Source organism: Pituophis catenifer, unplaced genomic scaffold (assembly GCF_029215685.1).
Source record: "Pituophis catenifer annectens isolate HBS135680 unplaced genomic scaffold, rPitCat1.0.hap2 SCAF_10, whole genome shotgun sequence".
NCBI classification, from domain to species: domain Eukaryota; kingdom Metazoa; phylum Chordata; class Lepidosauria; order Squamata; family Colubridae; genus Pituophis; species Pituophis catenifer.
Genome location: NW_027256890.1, coordinates 3,409,364 through 3,429,000, shown reverse-complemented (window position 1 = coordinate 3,429,000; position 19,637 = coordinate 3,409,364). Strand labels below are relative to the sequence as shown.

The window sequence follows — 19,637 nt, the reverse complement described above, 5'->3', positions numbered from 1 at the left end:
CCTTTCCTCCCAGTGTCTATTTTCGTCCCTCCTCTCCGTTCCCCCTGCCCATTCGCTAATGCTCCGTCCCGCCCTCGCCCTCTCTCCTCCGATTGGATGAAAGGACTCCTTTCATCTTGCCACCCAGATTCTTTGACTTCACCTTCCCTCGGCAGCGAATACAAGGCCGCCTCGCGGGGCAGCCAATGGTAGGTGGAGAGCCCGCCTCCGTCACGCCCCACTCGTTGCCTGAACTCCGCCCCGGAGCTCCGCCTTCCCCCCCTCCCCTCTGCGCCGATTGGCTTAAAGGCGGGAGGCGCGGCTCCTTGGCCGCCAGGCGCATGCGCAGAAGGGCTTGCCGGGGGTACTGGCTCTGCGGGATGTCTCCGGTGCACTCCAAGCCCGATTCGGCGCCGCTCTCGCGGAGGTTGCTGGCCCGCTACCTCCTCCTCCTCCGCCTTTATCCGGTGCTCACCAAGGCCGCCTCCAGGTAGCGTGCGCCTGTCCGCCCTTCCGGACGCGCTTTTAGAATCAGAGCTGGAAGGGACCTTAGAGATCATCTAGTCCAGCCCCCAATTCAAGCAGGAGACCCTCTGCCATTTACTCTGAATAGAGCTGGAAGGGACCTTAGAGATCTTCTAGTCCAGCCCCCAACTCAAGCAGGAGGCCCTCTGCCATTCAATCCGAATACAGCTGGAAGGGACCTTGGAGGTCCTCTAGGCCATCCACCAACCCCTCTGCCATTCAATCTGAATAGAGCTGGAAAGGACCTTGGAGGTCTTCTAGTCCAGCCCCCAACTCAAGCAGGAGACCCTCTGCCATTTACTCTGAATAGAGCTGGAAGGGACCTTAGAGATCTTCTAGTCCAGCCCCCAACTCAAGCAGGAGGCCCTCTGCCATTTACTCTGAATAGAGTTGGAAGGGACCTTAGAGATCTTCTAGTCCAGCCCCCAACTCAAGCAGAAGACCCTCTGCCATTCAATCCGAATACAGCTGGAAGGGACCTTGGAGGTCGTCTAGTCCAGCCCCCAACTCAAGCAGGAGACCCTCTGCCATTTACTCTGAATAGAGCTGGAAGGGACCTTAGAGATCTTCTAGTCCAGCCCCCAACTCAAGCAGGAGGCCCTCTGCCATTTACTCTGAATAGAGCTGGAAGGGACCTTAGAGATCTTCTAGTCCAGCCCCCAACTCAAGCAGGAGGCCCTCTGCCATTTACTCTGAATAGAGCTGGAAGGGACCTTAGAGATCTTCTAGTCCAGCCCCCAACTCAAGCAGGAGGCCCTCTGCCATTTACTCTGAATAGAGCTGGAAGGGACCTTAGAGATCTTCTAGTCCAGCCCCCAACTCAAGCAGGAGGCCCTCTGCCATTTACTCTGAATAGAGCTGGAAGGGACCTTAGAGATCTTCTAGTCCAGCCCCCAACTCAAGCAGAAGACCCTCTGCCATTCAATCCGAATACAGCTGGAAGGGACCTTGGAGGTCGTCTAGTCCAGCCCCCAACTCAAGCAGGAGACCCTCTGCCATTTACTCTGAATAGAGCTGGAAGGGACCTTAGAGATCTTCTAGTCCAGCCCCCAACTCAAGCAGGAGGCCCTCTGCCATTTACTCTGAATAGAGTTGGAAGGGACCTTAGAGATCTTCTAGTCCAGCCCCCAACTCAAGCAGGAGGCCCTCTGCCATTTACTCTGAATAGAGCTGGAAGGGACCTTAGAGATCTTCTAGTCCAGCCCCCAACTCAAGCAGGAGGCCCTCTGCCATTTACTCTGAATAGAGCTGGAAGGGACCTTAGAGATCTTCTAGTCCAGCCCCCAACTCAAGCAGGAGGCCCTCTGCCATTTACTCTGAATAGAGTTGGAAGGGACCTTAGAGATCTTCTAGTCCAGCCCCCAACTCAAGCAGGAGGCCCTCTGCCATTTACTCTGAATAGAGCTGGAAGGGACCTTAGAGATCTTCTAGTCCAGCCCCCAACTCAAGCAGGAGACCCTCTGCCATTCAATCCGAATACAGCTGGAAGGGACCTTGGAGGTCGTCTAGTCCAGCCCCCAACTCAAGCAGGAGACCCTCTGCCCTTCAATCCAAATACAGCTGGAAGGGACTTAGAGATCTTCTAGTCCAGCCCCCAACTCAAGCAGAAGATCCTCTGCCATTCAATCCGAATACAGCTGGAAGGGACCTTGGAGGTCGTCTAGTCCAGCCCCCAACTCAAGCAGGAGACCCTCTGCCCTTCAATCCAAATACAGCTGGAAGGGACCTTAGAGATCTTCTAGTCCAGCCCCAACTCAAGCAGAAGATCCTCTGCCATTCAATCCGAATACAGCTGGAAGGGACCTTGGAGGTCGTTTAGTCCAGCCCCCAACTCAAGCAGGAGACCCTCTGCCCTTCAATCCAAATACAACTGGAAGGGACTTTAGAGATCTTCTAGTCCAGCCCCCAACTCAAGCAGGAGACCCTTCACAAGTTCAGATAGGTGGCTGTCCAGTCTCTTCTTAAAAACCTCCATTCATGGAGCACCACAACTTCTGGTGGCAAGGTGTTCCACTGGTTAATTGTTCCCACAGTTAGGAAGTTTCTCCTTAATTCCAGATTGAATCTCTCCTTGATCAGTTTCCACCCATTGTTTCTTGTCCTGCCCTCTGGTGCTTTGGAGAATAAATTGATCCCCTCTTCTTTGTGGCATTCCCTGAAATATTGGAAGATGCTCTCCTGTCTCCCCTGGTCCTTCTCTTCACTAGACCAGCCATGCCCAGTTCCTGCAACCGTTCTTTTTACGTTTGAGCCTCCAGTCCCCTCATCATCCTGATTGCTCTCCTCTGCACTTTTTCTAGAGTCTCAACATCGTTTTTATAGTGTGGCATCTTGTTCCCATCTTTTATATTTTTACATTATGCTTCCTTTCTTCCCACAGTGCCTTCCTCTCAGCTCTAGGGAGTCTCCTGTCCCAAGTAATTGAGAAGAGCCAGAAAAAGAGGAGCCTTAACTGGCGGGAACCCCTTCGATTTGCTGCCTATGGGTAAGAGGGAACTGGTGGAAGACGCTCATGGGAGGTGCAGCCAAGCAATTTGCGTGGCATGAAAAGTCTGGGAGGAGATCTCGTCCCTGGGGTTGCCTTTTGGATGTTGTTATATCACGCAGCCTCTCCAATAAGTTCCCAAAATTGGTGAGGTGTCCCCCACCCCCATCCATAGGCATTTAGAGCTTGGGGTTTTTTTCAGGGGCAACATGTCAGCTGTCCCCTTCAGTTATCTAGCAAAAAAAGACCCCTCACTGTTTGTTTTTGCCAGGAGTATAAGGCAGGGGTCTCCAAATTTAGCAACTTTTAAGATTTGTGGACTTCAGTTCCCAGAGTTCCTCAGCCAGCTATGCTGAATCTGAGATCTTCCTGTTGTGACCCAGGCCCACGTAGTTAATATTAAATGCAAAACAGTTTCAAAAAACAAACAGATTTTATTAAAACAGCTGAGAATTAACTCACTGTCAGCGTATTCCAAATGAAATGAAAGCAAAGTTCTCAAAACACCAGTCTTTAGTTTATCTCTGACCTTGGGATAATTAGGCAAACTGCCAAAGGCTTTTCTTGGCAACACAATAAGAGCCGAGGTGGTGCAGTGGTTAGAGTGCAGTACTGCAGCTACTTCAGCTGACTGCTAGTTCAGCAGATCAGTGGATCAAATCTCACCGGCTCAAGGTTGACTCAGCCTTCCATCCTTCCGAGGTGGGTAAAATGAGGACCCAGATTGTTGGGGGCAGTATGCTATTTAGTATACTGTCTTTGCTGTAAATCGCCCAGAGTCCTCGGAGAATGGGCGGCATAGAAATATGAATAATAAAATAAAACAGTTCAGGAACAGAAGAAATAACTACAGCCAAACAAGAAGCAAATCTCTCAACAGTTGTTTTCCAGCAAAGAGGCCAAGAGCCGTTGCTGGTCTTTTAAGCCTTATGGGAGGGGTCAATCATCTCTTGGCCTTACTCCCGAGTCATCCTCTCTGCTTTAGCTGCTCCTGCCTTCTGGCAGCTCTTCTCATACGTGCACTAGGAACAGGCTCCTCCTCTGCCTCTCTGCTGTCAGCCTCTGGAGGCTCCGAAGTCCACACCTGACTCCCCGATGGCAGAGCCTTCATCCGGGCCTTCCCCAGCCTCCAGGACTGGGCCATGTTCTTCCTCAGCCTCTTACTGTCCGACTCCACTGCCAGCTCCGCAGGCTGCTGGCGGACCACAACACTTCCCATGCAAACAATACAAAGTAAATGTTCCTTTTCTCAGGGATGCACAATGTTTGCACAGTCTCCCTGTTAGTTATTAGCTCTGGGTAGATCGATATTGCGGTTCTGGCTTAATGTCAGACCTGGCCCTGCTTGGTCCTTCAGGAAAGGAACTCCCTTGACTCTACTTATGGTGAAAATATTTTTTTTTTAAATTTTTTTACTAAAAGCCAGGGGGTTACAGTTATGCAAAGACAGAACTAAGAATTTGTGCGCAAAAATTCCTTAGTTAACTTTCTGCCAGCCGTCTACCTTTGCTTTCTTTGAAGCTCGCTAGCAACCACGGGGCAGGGGGCATTGGGGAGGGGAAGAGTGCTGGAGGTGTAAAGGAATGTTGTGGGAAATTTGGGGAGGATGGACCCTGACAGGAACGAGAGGTGCCAGACTGAGCCATCTTCCTGCCTTCAAGGACACCGGCCCTGGAAAAGGCTTTTTTTTTTTTTTAATTTGATTTATATGCCGCCCTTCTCCGGAGACTCAGGGCGGCTTACAATGCGTTAAGCAATAGCCTTCATCCTTTTGTATATTTATACAAAGTCAGCTTATTGCCCCCACAAACTGGGTCCTCATTTAACCTACCTTAGAAAGGATGGAAGGCTGAGTCAACCTTGAGCCTGGTAAGATTCGAACCTGCAGTAATTGCAGGCAGCTGTGTTAATAACAGGGTGCTTTAAACCACTGTTCTACCAAGGCATTTACTCAGGTGCCTAAGGCACCAGGGTCCCAAAACATCAGAAAAGAACCTGATTGGATTACTCTCATAGGAGTGGGGAGAGGGTTTGGGACATTGGTGATTGCTTTCAATGTGATTTTTCACGCTGTTTTTCCTCCAGAGCTTGCCTCGCTCACTGCTGCACTCCGCAGCTCTAGTAAAAGTACCTTTTCTTTAACCCCTGTGGAGTTAAGGGTCGTTCTTTCCTAGGGAGTAGTAAAGCTGTGGTCAGTCTCACGCTTTCCCCGTTTGTGTTCCACACCCTTCTGTTATCATCCCATTGTTCAGGCACATTGAAATAAGATGATTTGGTAGCAACGGTTGGATAAATGGATGGGTGTTACATTCCATTCCCAGGACCAAGATCTTGGGATGTCTCGGGATGGCACCGAGAGGACTTACGGTTTCCCCTACCCCTGTCTTCCCCCCCCCCCAGCTCCCTCTCCCCATGGCTGATAGCAGACTGGCATCTAGTTGTGAGCCAAGGATTGCAGCTCTGTCACCCCCCTTCTATTCTTGCAGTGGCTGCTGAGCTTGACTGCTCCTTCGCCTGTCTACATCCTATTAACTTTTTGTGCGTTTTATTCCAAAGTCCAAGCTAAAAGCTTTTCTTCCGTTCCAGATTGCAATCACTTTCGCTTTAGCTTTCCTTGACATTCCTTCTCTTTCTGTCTTCTGCCTGTCCTTCCGTCTCCCCTACCTCCAGACCTCTCCCCCGTTTGTCTGCTTTCTGGGACTTTCTCACTTTCTCTCTGTCTGCACTTCTTTTCCTTTGTCTCTTGGCATGAAGATCCTTTCCTCTTTCTTTCAGGCCTGCTTTTTACTTGCTTTGCAGAGTGTGAACTAATAAGGTAAAAGGTTCCACTCGCACATATGTGCTAGTTGTTCCTGACTCTAGGGGGCAGTGCTCATCACCGTTTCAAAGCCAAAGAGCCAGCGCTGTCCAAAGACGTCTCCATGGTCATGTGTCTGGCATGACTCAACGCCAAAGGCGCACGGAACACTGTTACCGTCCCACCAAAGGTGGTCCCTATTTTTATACTTGCATTTTTTACCTGCTTTCGAACTGCTAGGTAGGCAGAAGCTGGGATAACGGGAGCTCACCCGTTAGGCGGCACTAGGGATTTGAACCACTGAACTGCCGACCTTTCGATCGACAAGCTCAGCATCTTAGCCACTGAGCCACAGCGTCCCTATGTAGTGGAGTGAATCAATACTCCACTCCAATTTCCCAGGAGTATCTGGAATGCTTCCTGGGTCTTGGATGATATCACAGCAGCTCAGCCAATGACTGATGCCGGGCCCTTACGGAAGGGGTGTTGCAGCCTATTATTAAATATTAATCTGTTAGATGCTGGATTTTATAATCGGTTGGTTTTGTTCCTTTTGCAGTTTCTTATTCACCGGACCTCTCAGCCATTACTTTTACCTCTACTTGGAGCAACTCATTCCTTCGGACGCACAATTTGCTCTCATCAAACGTCTACTGGTGGATCGTCTGATTGTCTCCCCGGCCTTCCTGGCCCTCTTTTTCCTGGTCATGAACTTTTTGGAGGTAGGATCTTGCTTAGGGATGATCCGAGATGATCCAGGGCTCCTAGAAGCAAGGGCAGCTGGTTTAACTCCTGTTCCCCTTGCTAGAATCTAGATGGATGGTTGTCCTGTTTCTGCTTGGACATATCCAGTTCTACTGTCCTTACTGGGAAGAGTGGCTTGTTTTCTTTCTTCCTTTCTTTCCGTATTTTTCAGAGTATAAGACTCCCCCCTCCCCCAGAGGGTGAAAATTTGGGTGCGTCTTATACACCGAATGTAGCCAAAAATGTGAGGCACAGAGGCGGCAATGGTCTTTGGCAGTCCCTGCAGCCTGGAACAGCTGATTGGGGGTATTCCATGAGGCTGATCCCACCCGCCAATCAGCTGATTGTGCTGAATCGGGCTTCAATAATGTTGACCTGGCTGTTTGCTGCAAGGACTGTCAGAGTTTGCAGCAGCAATCACATCCAGAAAGCACACACAAGTAACTGATTCAGCAGGATTCAATAACTTCTCTTTATATATAACATAACACATGAAGTAAATATACAATACCAAAAGCAGGTTTTCCAACGTGGTAGTAAATACAAGCAAAACACAAGCAGAGGGGAGGAGTTTCAGTTTTGAGCAGCAGACTAGTTTAGACTAGTTCAGCACAGACTCAGAGCCGCAGACCTAAGCCACGCCCAGGCTCCTTGCTGTCTCCTTCCTTGTTGCTCACACAGCAAATACTGTTTCAGTTTCCAAACAGCCCTCAACTCTCTCACACACTGACAGGATGCTAGCCAGATGAATACCGATGGAGGCAAAGGCAGATTTTTTTTCTTCTTATTTTCCTCCCCAAAAACCAAGGTGCGTCTTATACTCTGAAAAATACGGTAATCAGTACAGATAGGGTATTTCAGTCATCAGGACCAGCAGATGCAGGCTGGAAAATTCTGGGAATTTCAGTCTTGAAGTTGTTCTGTTTGAGGGGTAAATTCACGAGCCAGGGTTACTCATCCCAATTCATAGGTTGGCCTGTTTCGTTCTGAGAGTTCAATTGCCTTTCCGCAGGGTGATAAGTACAGGTAGTCCTCAACTTAGGACCATAATTGAGCCCCACATTTCTGTGGTTGAGCGAGTTTTGCTCCATTTTGCGACCTGTTTTGCCACAGCTGTGGTTGATAAGTTAGCAACCCGGATGTTAAGCGAATCCGGCTTTCCCCCATTGACTTTGCTCGTCAGAAGGTTGCAAAATTGCGATCACGTGACCCCGGGTTTTAGTCCTGCACAAAAACAGCTGGGTGACTTTAGGCCAGTCCCTCCCTTCTCAGTCCTTGGCAGCAAACAAGGGCAAATCTTGCCAAGAAAACTTTAGGTGCTTATCCAGGAAGTCACCAGGAGTCCAAAAAAGCCCCCGATTTGAAGGCACCAAAATAAAACCACATGGGCCAAAAGCTACAGTAAAATAAAGTGCTTTTCTTTTTTTTTTCCTTTTTTTTTTTGAAATAATTTTTATTACACTTTTCCTTTACACAACTCTAGTACCTAATCAACAGACTGTGTCATTTTTGTATACTTCGGATCAACATTCCATACAATATATACATGATATATATTCAATATCTAATCCTCAATAGCTTTATGTATATTTCCAATTTTTATTTCTATTATCTATCCAAGTATACCATTTTCCCCAAACCTCATAAAATTCCGAATCATCTTTTTCTTTTAGTTCTAGGATAAGTTTATCCATTTCGGCACATTCATATATCTTCTGAATGATCAATCCCTCTGGTGGTGTATTGGGGTCCTTCCAGTATTGCGCGAACGCAGTTCTTGCCGCTGTTAATATGTGTAGAATCAAATATCTTATCTTTCTATCAAATTTTGTTTTTGTTCTGCCCCAGCTACGGACCCCAAAGAACGCAGCACACACAAACTCTATACAAAGCTTATTTTACTCAAATAACTTAGTCTTTATCAACCAAAAGCTGTTAATAAACTGTCTTAACAGCCTGCCAGAATTCTAAGATAAGGTAATCACAGTCTTACTAGAGTTGGCAGAAAGCCCAGAAACAATTTTGCAGAGAATCCAGACGCGAAGGAGAATGAACTCAAGTTGTTCCCTGCAAATTGCATCAGTCGGCGTTCCTCCTTAAATAGGCTAGGGGAGTGGCCAATTAGCCCCAAGCCTTACTCTCGAGGAGACCTCCTCCTGAGGAGCCACTCCTGCCTTTTGGCAGCTCTGTGCGCCCGTGCATCGAGAAGAGGCTCCTCCTTTTCATCCTCTTCACTTAAGGGAGCTTCTGGAGGTTCTGAAGGCCCTGGCTGAATCCCCGCCTCTGGCACCACGTCTTCTCCAGCCTCCTCATTGTCTGACTCGAGTGCCAGCTGCACAGGCTGCTGGTGCAGCACCACACCAGCCTCCTCGCTGTCAGAATCAGCTACTAGCTGCACAGGCCGCTGGCGGGCCACAACAGTTTTAAGTATTCCCAGGAGAAATGTTTCCGGGTTTGGTTCTATTTGACATTTTATTATCTCTTGTAGCTATCCTTGTTTCTTAGTCCAGTACTTTTTTGCTTCAGGACATAGGGTGTCCTGAATAAAGTGCTTTTCAAGTCCATCAGAAATGCAAACAGTGTGTTTCCGGTTGCCCAACAACTTCCAGATCAGTGGGGGAGAGAGAGTTGGAGGCTGAAGGCACATAAGGATCTTTCAAAACCGTGCTCCCAAATTCACAGACTTGGGAGTTGCCTTTTCACTTCCTTCCAAACATTGGAAGGGCTTCAAAGGAATAGAATAGTGTGGAAATTGGGATCGTAGAAAACACCCAGGAGCATAGAAGAGTCCAAAGGCAGATGCATGAATAAATGTGATAAATGTATTTATTCATATAACAAAACATATTAACTATATACAAAGGCTGTCTTAATATCCATTAGGATAGGGGGCACACAGCGTGTGTGACTACCCCTATCAAAGATCATGTCTCATGGAGAACAAACGTAAAAGAGAGCGTAGTGGAAAGGTTAGAGGGGGTTTTATACTCAGTATAAGCCCCTCCTCTCCACATAGGGGTGGGGGCACTTCCTGCCTCCACTAGTGTCTGTATGATATATGTGCCAATGGCTTGCAAATACTTGACAGTTCCCCTCCTTGCGAGCCAATGGCATGCAAACATACAAATGCAATGCACAACAAATTTTACCCTGTGAGACATAACTTTTTACACAGATCTTTGTGCCTATCTGCTGGTAGAGGTTTTGTGAAAATATCAGCTGTTTGATATTTGGTCTGACAATGTGATAAAGATATAAACCCCATCTCTACTAGTTGCCTAACATTTTGATAGCGGATATCAATATGTCTGGACCTTTTTCCCACCGCATAGGCTTTGGCAATGCCTATGGCCCCGGTGTTGTCTTCTATAATTTGGATGGGCAAAGTCGGTGGTGTCCAGATGCTAGAAATTAAGGCATCAAACCATATCAGATCGTTCCCTGCCTCTGATAAGCATGCATATTCAGCCTCAGCGGTGGAGCACGAAACAAATTTCTGTTGCCCCACATGCCAATGGATGGGTGCCTCATTTAATAGTACCAAGAAGCCTGAAGTACTCCTACGTGTCTTGGTATCTCCGGCCCAGTCCGCATCCGCAAAGCATTTTAATTGGGCCTTGTCTCTATTCTCAGGTTCCAAGCGAAGCACATAATCTGCTGTGGTCTTGAGATACCTTAATAGTTTTTTAATGGCTAACCAGTGGAACTGGGTAGGATGTTCCACTTGTCTAGATAGCAGGTTTACGGCCAGGGCAATATCTGGACGGCTCCAGTTACTTATATATAGTAATGAGCCAATCACTGACCTAAATAGAGTATTATTTTGGAACTCTGGGCTATCCTTGTGTGCCAATCCATAATAGTCGGTCTGCATTGGGATAGCCGTTGGCTTGCTATCTTCCATTTTACATTTCACCAAGAGTTCCTCTATCTTTTCCTTTTGGGAGAGAGCAAAACCTTTTGGTGTAGTGATGATTTGTACGCCTAGGTACTTGTCCACATATCCTAAAGACTTTAGAGTGAACTTTTTTTGTAGGGTCCTGGCAAATATAATACTTCCCCCCTTGTCAGGCCCTATATATAAAAGGTCATCGACATACACTAGAACTTTCTCCAGCCCCCCTTTGGTATCCCTTGTGAAGGTACATTTATCAGCTGGAGATGGATGGAAACCCAGTGATTTGAGAGTTTTAGTCAGGCATTTGTACCACAGTCTGCCTGATTGTTTGAGGCCGTACAAACTTTTCTTCAGAAGCCAGGTGTGGCCTTCCTGCCGTTGAAATCCGGGGGCACCTCTGACGTAAATTTCTTTTTTTAGATGTGCGTGTAAATAAGCAGTTTGCACATCAAATTGAAAAATGTGTTCCCCATGTGCTGCTGCGGTGACCAAAGCAGCCCTCACACTTTCCGCTCTCACGGTGGGGGAGTATGTTTCATCAAAGTCCTGCAAGTAGCGCTGTGCGTAGCCTTGTGCTACCAGCCGGGCCTTATAGAGGAGTTTGTTGTTGGGCATTGGCTTGACCTTGTAGACCCAACGGGTGCCAATGGCTTTCCTCTTTTTGGGGACTTCCATGGGGATGAAGACTTTCAATTTTTTGAGACTGTCCATTTCCCGCTCCATTGCCACCCTCCACCTGCGCTGTTCTTCCTCGGGAAGCTGGAGGACATCTGAGTACGTCTTAGGGGCCATGGTAACGCTGTTGACCGAGGCAACACAGCCAATGTCCAACCTTTTGGGTGGCACCCCTTTATTGGAGCGTTTTGACCGTCTGGGAAATTGCCACTCACCATCATCATTGTCATCCGGAGCATCGGTGTCAGAATTGGAGCTGCCGGAAGTATCTTTCCAATCAAAATGGGGCGGGCCTCTGTCCCAGGCGCTGCGAAGATATGGTCGTTTAGGTGAGGCAGGAGGTGTGAAGTCACCCAGGGATTCCTTGTCTGAATCGTCAGAGTCAGGTAGGGATTCATCACCATCTGGATCTTCGCTGGTCAGTTGCTTGGAGTTTGTTGGTTCATCCTCTTCAGGTGGTGCTGCTTGTTCAGTGTCGCTTCTAATAGGGGAATAACCGGGTTCATTGGAATGAATTTTTGACCAATTTGACCCCTCCTCAAAGGAAGCTGATCTAGAGACAATGACAAGGTTATTTTTGTCTACAAACCTAGAGGCCTTGCTGCCGGTTGCATAACCTATAAATCTGAGCCTCCTTGATGCCTTGCCCCCCTTTCTTCTGAGGTGCTTGGGAATATGGACCCAGGCATAGGAACCAAAAATTCTCAGGTGTGAGAGGCTAGGTTTCCTTCCATGGACCAGGAAGTATGGGGTTTGGTTAATGGCACTACTCCACGTCCTGTTGACTAGATAATTAGCCATTTTGACCGCTTCTGCCCAAAAAACTTGGCTCATGTCAGCATCTGCAAGTAGGCAGTTCATGACATTCTGCAGCACGCCATTTCTCCTTTCTGAAATACCATTCTCGGACGGAGTTCGAGGGGATGATTTAAAATGGAGGATGCCTCTCTCCTTCATCCACTTTTCGAAAATCTTGGATGTAAACTCAGTCCCCCTATCACTCTGCACCTGAGCGATGCACACCTTGTGTTGCGTTTGGATCTGGTTGTAAAGATATTTGAAGTTGGTAAAGACTTCAGTTTTGTCCTTTAAAATAAATACATGGCCATAACGAGAGTAATCATCTACTACTGTTAAAAAATAACGCCCCCTACCAAGGGAGGGTCTAAAAGGACCAACCAAATCCATGTGTACCAGCTGATAAGGGTACCTTGCACGACGGGAAGAGACCTTAGGTATAGCAGCAGTTTTAGATTTTGCTGCCTTACAGATGGCACATTCCAAATAGGTATTACAATTCTTTATCTTAAGCCCATCAGAAAAATCTTGCATTTTCTTAATAACCGGGAAGCTGGCATGGCCAAGCCTGCGGTGTAATATATGAGCACAATCCAAATGTAAAGGTTTACCCATGCATACTTTGTCAACCTTATGTATCTTACCATTACAAGCTTTGGTCTGTTCAGTAATGAGAGTAGGCACTGGATTAATGGTCACCTTAGAGTTCCTCAGGATTGGCTGAGGAGTTGTGACCTTAATGGGCTCAGCCTTAATGGCTTTGGATGTCCTAGGAGCTGGTTTAAAAGCTTCATTGGTTTTAGGTCCAGGGTCCTTGAGTTTGGACAACCTGGGGGCTGGCACAGAAGCTTTCTGCTCTATCTGGGCGTTAGCTCCCTGAGCCCTCTTGTTAGGTTTCTTGTGCCTTTTGACCTGTGCTTTTGGGGAAAAATAAGGCAAATTGTTGATTTTTACAATATCGCCAACAACACTCCCATTTTCGGAAACATGACCTCCCCCCTTCTCAAAAACCAGTTTTACATTTTTATCCTCAGTCAATTTTAAGATGCTTAAAAGGTTGTTCTTGATTGAGGGAACATACAGTGCCCCAGTGACATCTCCTATACCAGGCACATTGATCACGCCTTCCCCAGTTACCTCTGCCTTGTCCCCAGTGGCAACTTTTACTGAGGACTTGAGTGGGTGTAAAACCTTAAATCGTGGCTTCGTGTTGGCTATATGCGTTGATGCACCTGAATCAAGAAGCCACAGCCCCTCAGCATCCTTTACCTGGGAGGTGTGATTGTCACTAGTGACACTACAGAATTGGTATCCTTTATGACCACCTCCCCCTCTTCCACGGCCTCTTTTATTTTTACTGTGCTTAAGTCCAGCCGTGTTGGCCCTAGAGCGAGGGCACTCCCTTTTTAAGTGACCTTGTATGCCACAGTCAAAGCAGGTGGGAAGGGTATTAATCCTTTCACTTGTGTCCTGGCGCCTCCTCTGAGGCCTAGGCCTGTGATATGCCTCCTTCATTTCTTGTTGTTCCTCATCTCTGCGCCTTAAATCTTCCTCAATAAAGCGGCCAGAAAAGTATTCTATATTTCTTTGTTCCCTAGAAACCCCTTCTAGAGAAATAATAAAGGGACTCCAGGATTTGTCTAGGGAGTTCAACATCACACTAATTAAAGTGGATTCAGAAACAGGCTCCCCCCTCTGTATAAGCTCATCCCTCATGGCTTTAAGCGTTGCCAAATGTTCCCCCATTTTGACACCAGGTCTGAGTTTATAGTTGTGGAAAATTCTTGACAATCTGCTGGTTGCAGCCATATTGTCACTATGGAACAAATTATATAGGGCAGTCCAAACTTCCTGAGCTGTGAGGCCATCTGAAAGACTGGCATACAGAGCTGTGTCTATAGAACTTAACAGGGTTGTGTAAGCTCTTTTATGCAGGAACTCAATTTCAGGGCTCCAAGGTAAAGAGGGTGGTCTTTTGATCATGTCCAGAGTATTTTCTCTTAAGAGAATTATCTGAATCTCTTTACACCATTTTTTAAAATTCTGACCACTTAAATGTAATTTTTCAAAATTATTTGGCAAAGTTACAAAATTATTGCCATTAAACTGCATGGGGAGTTGTTCAAATGGCTGAAGAGATCCTGTTGTGAATGGCATTGGGATCCCTAAGCCTGGGATCGATTGCTTAGGTCTGGCTCCTTTTTGTAGTCCTTCTGTAGTTTGAAGCAACTGGGCACGTGCAGGAAATGGAGCATGCTCCAAAGCCTTTTCTTGTTGGAGCTCCGATCTCCCTCTCTGAGCTCTGAAGTCAGGTCTGGCTGGAGCCTCAGAATAGGCCCGGACATCAGCGATGTGGTGGGGAAGCCTTGGAGGAGTGGGAAGAAGGCCTGGAGATCTTTCTGGAGACTGGAGGCCCATCAGATGAGGTCCATGGGCTGGGTAGGCCTGGAAATGTCTCTGGATCTCCTCTTCTCCATCAGAGGAGCAGGATTGCAGCTCCGGGTCATCCCAGCAGGGCTGGAAAGGTGCGGAGGCCTCAGCCTGGGCCTCCCTGGAGCATTCAGTGAATGGTGAGCGCCTCTGCAGTGGGGGGTGGGAGGCTGCAGGTCCATCTGGGTTCCTCCGGGGGTGGGAGGTTGGATTTGGGGCCCTCCTTGAGTGGGCAGCTGGGTCTGGGGCCTCGGGGGGGGCCGGTGGGTGGTTGCTCCATTAGTTGCAGGGCAGCGACCAGGGCCTCTATGGCCTCTTTGATGTTTGCCATGGCAGGCGGGGCCTGGCAAGGGCCTTGTGGGCTCGGAGTGGTCTTCTGGGCCCCTGGAAGGCTGAACTGACTGGCTGGCGTTGTAGGCCTGGGCTGTGGAGCTGGGGATGGCCTGGCTCGTGGTGCTGGCAAAGTGCCCAGGGGAGCAGCCATCTTGGAGGAAGTTGCCTCCGGAAGTGGCCTGGCGGCCATTTTGTTTGGCGGGAAACTGGGTGGGGGGGCAGTCTCTCTGGCGGCAGGCGCCATCTTGGAGAGATCAGGCAGGGGAGTCCTTACCGGGATGGCAGGCATCTCTGGTGCTGCCTCCTCAGGCCTCTCTCTGGCTGCTGCCCTTGTCTTCAGGAGGCAGGCGAGCGCTGCTCTGCACTCCTCTTCTGACATCTCAGCCACTTGCCTGTCCAGGCTTTCATCTGGTCCTTCTGCCCCCTCTTCGTCAGTGCTGAAGAAGCCTTCTCCAGCATCGCTTGGCTCGGCCCCTGGGATCTCTTGCTGCATCTGGGTGGCCTCTGGCTGCCAGGGTGTAGCAGGATGGAAACCCCCTTCAATGTTTTCCATCGTTGATTCAGACTGGGGCTGCTGTGAAGTTCTCCTCCGTTGAAGGCCTCTGGTCACAACAGGGGAGCTTCTCTCACAGGTTATTTTGGAGGGCATCTCGCCTTTTCAACAGCTCCTGGAATGGAGTTCTGCTACCATTCCCTCTGCTACCATTCTGTGGAAATTGGGATCGTAGAAAACACCCAGGAGCATAGAAGAGTCCAAAGGCAGATGCATGAATAAATGTGATAAATGTATTTATTCATATAACAAAACATATTAACTATATACAAAGGCTGTCTTAATATCCATTAGGATAGGGGGCACACAGCGTGTGTGACTACCCCTATCAAAGATCATGTCTCATGGAGAACAAACGTAAAAGAGAGCGTAGTGGAAAGGTTAGAGGGGGTTTTATACTCAGTGTAAGCCCCTCCTCTCCACATAGGGGTGGGGGCACTTCCTGCCTCCACTAGTGTCTGTATGATATATGTGCCAATGGCTTGCAAATACTTGACAAATAGGAATAGAATTCTTTATTGGCCAAGTGTGATTGGACACACAAGGAATTTGTCTTTTGTGCAAAGGCTCTCGGTGTACATAAAAGAAAAGATACATTCGTCAAGAATCATAAGGTACAACACTTAGTGATAGTCATAGGCAAACAGTCAATATAAATCTTAAGGATACCAGCAACAAGGTTATAAGTCATAAGTGGAAGGAGATGGGTGGTGGGAACAATGAGAAGATTAATAGTAATATAGACTTAGTAAATAGTTTGACAATGTTGAAGGAATTATTTGTTTAGCAGAGTGATGGTGTTTGGGAAAAAACTGTCCTTGTGTCTAGTTGTTCTGGTGTGCAGTGCTCTATAGCCTCGTTTTGAGGGTAGGAGTTGAAACAGTTGATGTCCAGGATGCGAGGGGTCTGTAAATATTTTCCCAGCCCTCTTTTTGACTCGTGCAGTATACAGGTCCTCCATGGAAGGCAGGTTGGTAGCAATTGTTTTTTCTGCAGTTCTAATCTCTGACGTCTGTGTCTCTCTTGTTGGGTTGCAGAACCAAACCAGACAGTTATGGAGGTGCAGATGACAGACTCAATAATTCCTCTGTAGACGTTGGATCACTTTCCAAAGAAAACCTGAGTAAACATGTTTATAGAGCCACAAAACTCACTGTGTGCCTCTGATTTTTCTACCTCACAGGATTGTTTATTTATTAAATTTTTATACCGCCCTTCTCCCGAAGGACTCAGGGCAGTGAACAGCCAGGGTTAAAATACATACAGTATGAAAATTAAAATAATTTAAAAGAATAATTAAATCCAATTTGGCTTTCCAATTTTAAAACCCCTTACCCATAAAATTAATCAATTAAAATCTTTTTTTATTTAAAAAGTTTTAATAATCAATACAACAATTTTTTTCCCTCCTCCCCCCTCCCCCCCTCCCCCCTCCCCCCAATCACCCACCCCCAGGACTTCCGTAGTGCTTTTCTATTGTATAAGAAAAGAATTTCTTTCTGGGGTGTTTTGGTACCTCCTGGGTGCTGGGCAGGGACAGTTTCTTTTTCCTTTGCACGTCACTGATAACCGTTTTCTTTCAGGGGAAGGACATGTCTGAGTTCTCCAAAAAGATAAAATCTGGTTACTGGACATCCTTAAAGATGAACTGGAAAGTATGGACTCCCGTCCAGGTTATTAACTTCACTTATGTCCCTTTGCAGGTAAGGGCGTCCCCTTCTTTCCTCCCATTTCATTTCCACACCAAATACTTCATTGGGTTGTGTAGGTGAGTCCACTTTCACTGGCTAAGGCAGCCGTAGTGGTGAAGTATCAAATCTCATGAGTGGATGGGAGACCACAAGGAAACTGCAGGGCTGTGGGCCAGACTGCGAAGTCAAGAATCATCATCCAGGAAAGAGGCAAACCACTTCTGCCTTGTGGCTGGGAAATTAAAGGAAGCATCTACTTACAGATTAACAGCGTTAGAAGGGACCTTAGAGGTCATCTAGTCCAACCCCCCGCCCAAACAGGAGACCCTCCACCATTTCCGACAGATGGCAGTCCAGTCTCTTCTTGAAAGCTTCCAGGGATGAAGCTCCCACAACTTCCGAAGGCAACTTCTGTTCCATCGGTTGATTGTTCTCACTGTCAGAAAATTTCTCCTTATTCCCAGATTGAATCTCTCCTTGATCAGTTTCCATCCATTATTCCTTGTCTGGCCTTCAGGTATCTTGGAAAACAACTTGACCCCCTCCTCTCTATGGCAGCCCCTCAAATATGGGAAGGCTGCTCTCCTGTCTCCCCTGGTCCTTCTCTTCACTAGACGAGCCAGGCCCAGTTCCTGCAACCGTTCATTGTTATGTTTTAGCCTCAAGTCCTCTCATCATCCTGGTTGCTCTTCTCTGCACTCTTTCTAGAGTCTCCACATCTTTTTTATAGTGTGGTGATCTCTGAGAGCCGAGCTTCCAGCAAGAGAGTCTTTCCATTACACAGTTTGAGGAAAAGAATTTTTATAATCACCTAGGGGTCACTCTCCTCATGGCGGGTGTGAAAACCACACCTCAAATTTAAATGGAAATCAAACTTGTCCATACATGGAGTGGTCTGGTGGCCTAGAGGTGAAGCTCTCGCCTCACAATCAGGAGGTTGTGAGTTCAATCCTAGGTAGAGGCAGATATTTTACTCTGGGCACAATGAGAATATATTATTTGTTTGTTTGTTTGTTTATTTATTCATTCGATTTATATGCCGCCCTACTCCGGAGACTCAGGGCGGCTTATAATGCATTAAGCAATAGCCTTCATACTTTTGTATATATCTGCTTAGTAGGGCTTTGCCCCCCCCCCCCCCAGCGGTGTTCTTTTTTATACAAAGTCAGCTTATTGCCCCCACAATCCGGGTCCTCATATTGCCTACCTCGGAAGGATGGAAGGCTGAGTCAACCTTGAGCCTGGTGAGATTTGAACTTGCAGTAATTGCAGGCAGCTGGTGCTACTTAACAGTGCTTTTAGTCTGCTGCGCCACCAAGGCTCTTGCTGAACAAAACTCCGCATTGGCAACGGGAAGGGCATCCGGCCATTAAAGCACTCTGCCAGCTCCATTCAGTTGCCCAGACTCCACCCCTCAAGGGATTATGGGGTTGTTAAAAGAAGATGATGAAACTTGTCCATATATACCGTGTTTCCCTGAAAATAAGACTCCGTCTTATATGTTTTTGAACCCCGAAATAAGCACTTGGCCTTATTTTCGGGGAGGTCTTATTATTTGGGGGCGTGTGGAGCAAGACGGGGCTCCTCTTGCCACAAACTGCATTTGGAAAGGAGGGGAGATGTTCTAAGGTTGCTTCTCTACTTAAGGACCCGTGACGTTCTCACTGAGTTTATTTTTATGGAGCCCTGCTCTCCTCCGCTTTGTTAACTGGGTGTCCTTTTCTTTTCTCGGAAGTTCCAGGTGCTCTTCGGAAACCTCGTTGCCGTCTTGTGGTTCGCCTACTTGGCGTCCGTCAAGAAGAGATGAGGCGAAAGCCGCGGTTCTGGCCCAGCAAAGGAAGCGGCCGTGGTTTTTTTCCCCCTGAGGTGGCGGAAGGAGGGAGCAGAGGACGATGGCTTGTGAGCCTGATGGGCCACTTCTCTCCCTTTGCAAGCTGTCCTCCGGCTTTTGTCCTCACATCTGGGGCCTGGACGAAGGGACTCCCCTTGTTGCTTTCCCCTCATCTCCCCCAAACACAACACACCTAATAGCCATGACTTAACAAAAGGCCATTTTGTGCTCTTCTTTTCAGATCTTTTCCAGACGCGATTGCTGGAAAGGTTTTTCTGCCTTTTTCCTCACACGGCGCTTAAAGGGTGGTGGTTAATCGGTGGGCAGGGATCAGAACGGGCCATTAAATATGTGCGTGCCTGGTTTCCTGAGCAGTAAACATAACAAGAATAGTCTTTTGAATTAAAAAAAAAAAGCCTTATTATGACTGTTGTTGTTATCGTTTATATATATATATATTACATTTTCCTTTTCTGCCAAGGCACTTGAACAGGTGTTCAGGTCTGCTATCTTCAGCTTCTTTGCTTCGGCTGGCATCATGCTCTAAATGCAGGGGGTGGGATGGGAGGGAGAAAGGAATTTGGGGAAGCAAAGGTCGGGCATTTGATGTGGGGGGAGACAAGCTGATGAGAACCAGAGGCGCCAAACCAGAATAAGCCAGCCGCCAAGGACACCTGCCCTGGGAACAGAATGCAAAACTACACTGAACAGCGCCAAGCAGCAAAACGGTTCCCGAAACATCAAGACGGCGTACTGTTGGGCACTCATGGACTGGTCAGGGGGGAAAGGGCCAAAGGAAAGGGAAAATGTGTAACCTTTGTGCGGGGATGCTCAGATCTAGCTTTCCTCTCGCTGCAACCACTTAACTTTAGTAAAAGAACCTATCACTTCAACCAAA

General features: G+C 47.6%; 1 protein-coding gene across 3 annotated transcripts; it reads left to right on the top strand.

The window, feature by feature from the left end:
- The first annotated feature begins 320 nt into the window (after positions 1-320).
- PXMP2 (peroxisomal membrane protein 2) lies at positions 321-19,304 on the top strand. 3 transcript variants are annotated; one of them, XM_070950613.1, is made up of 5 exons: positions 321-469; positions 2,885-2,989; positions 6,346-6,508; positions 16,801-16,920; positions 18,644-19,074. In XM_070950613.1, exons 1-5 carry the CDS (start codon positions 321-323, stop codon positions 18,713-18,715), a joined length of 609 nt encoding a protein of 202 aa, XP_070806714.1. In that variant the 3' UTR covers positions 18,716-19,074. The 3 variants fall into 3 exon arrangements, with proteins under 3 accessions (XP_070806714.1, XP_070806715.1, XP_070806716.1); XM_070950614.1 differs by having other exon boundaries at positions 339-469; positions 18,981-19,304; XM_070950615.1 differs by having other exon boundaries at positions 339-469; positions 18,650-19,074.
- Positions 19,305-19,637: the final 333 nt, after the last annotated feature.

Bases quoted from the DNA above. Each gene is read 5' to 3' on its own strand.
- PXMP2 (XM_070950613.1), top strand. From the start codon at position 321: ATGCGCAGAAGGGCTTGCCGGGGGTACTGGCTCTGCGGGATGTCTCCG. The intron at 2,990-6,345 runs GTAAGAGGGAAC...TTCCTTTTGCAG, and splicing joins CTTCGATTTGCTGCCTATGG to TTTCTTATTCACCGGACCTC. The intron at 6,509-16,800 runs GTAGGATCTTGC...GTTTTCTTTCAG, and splicing joins TGGTCATGAACTTTTTGGAG to GGGAAGGACATGTCTGAGTT.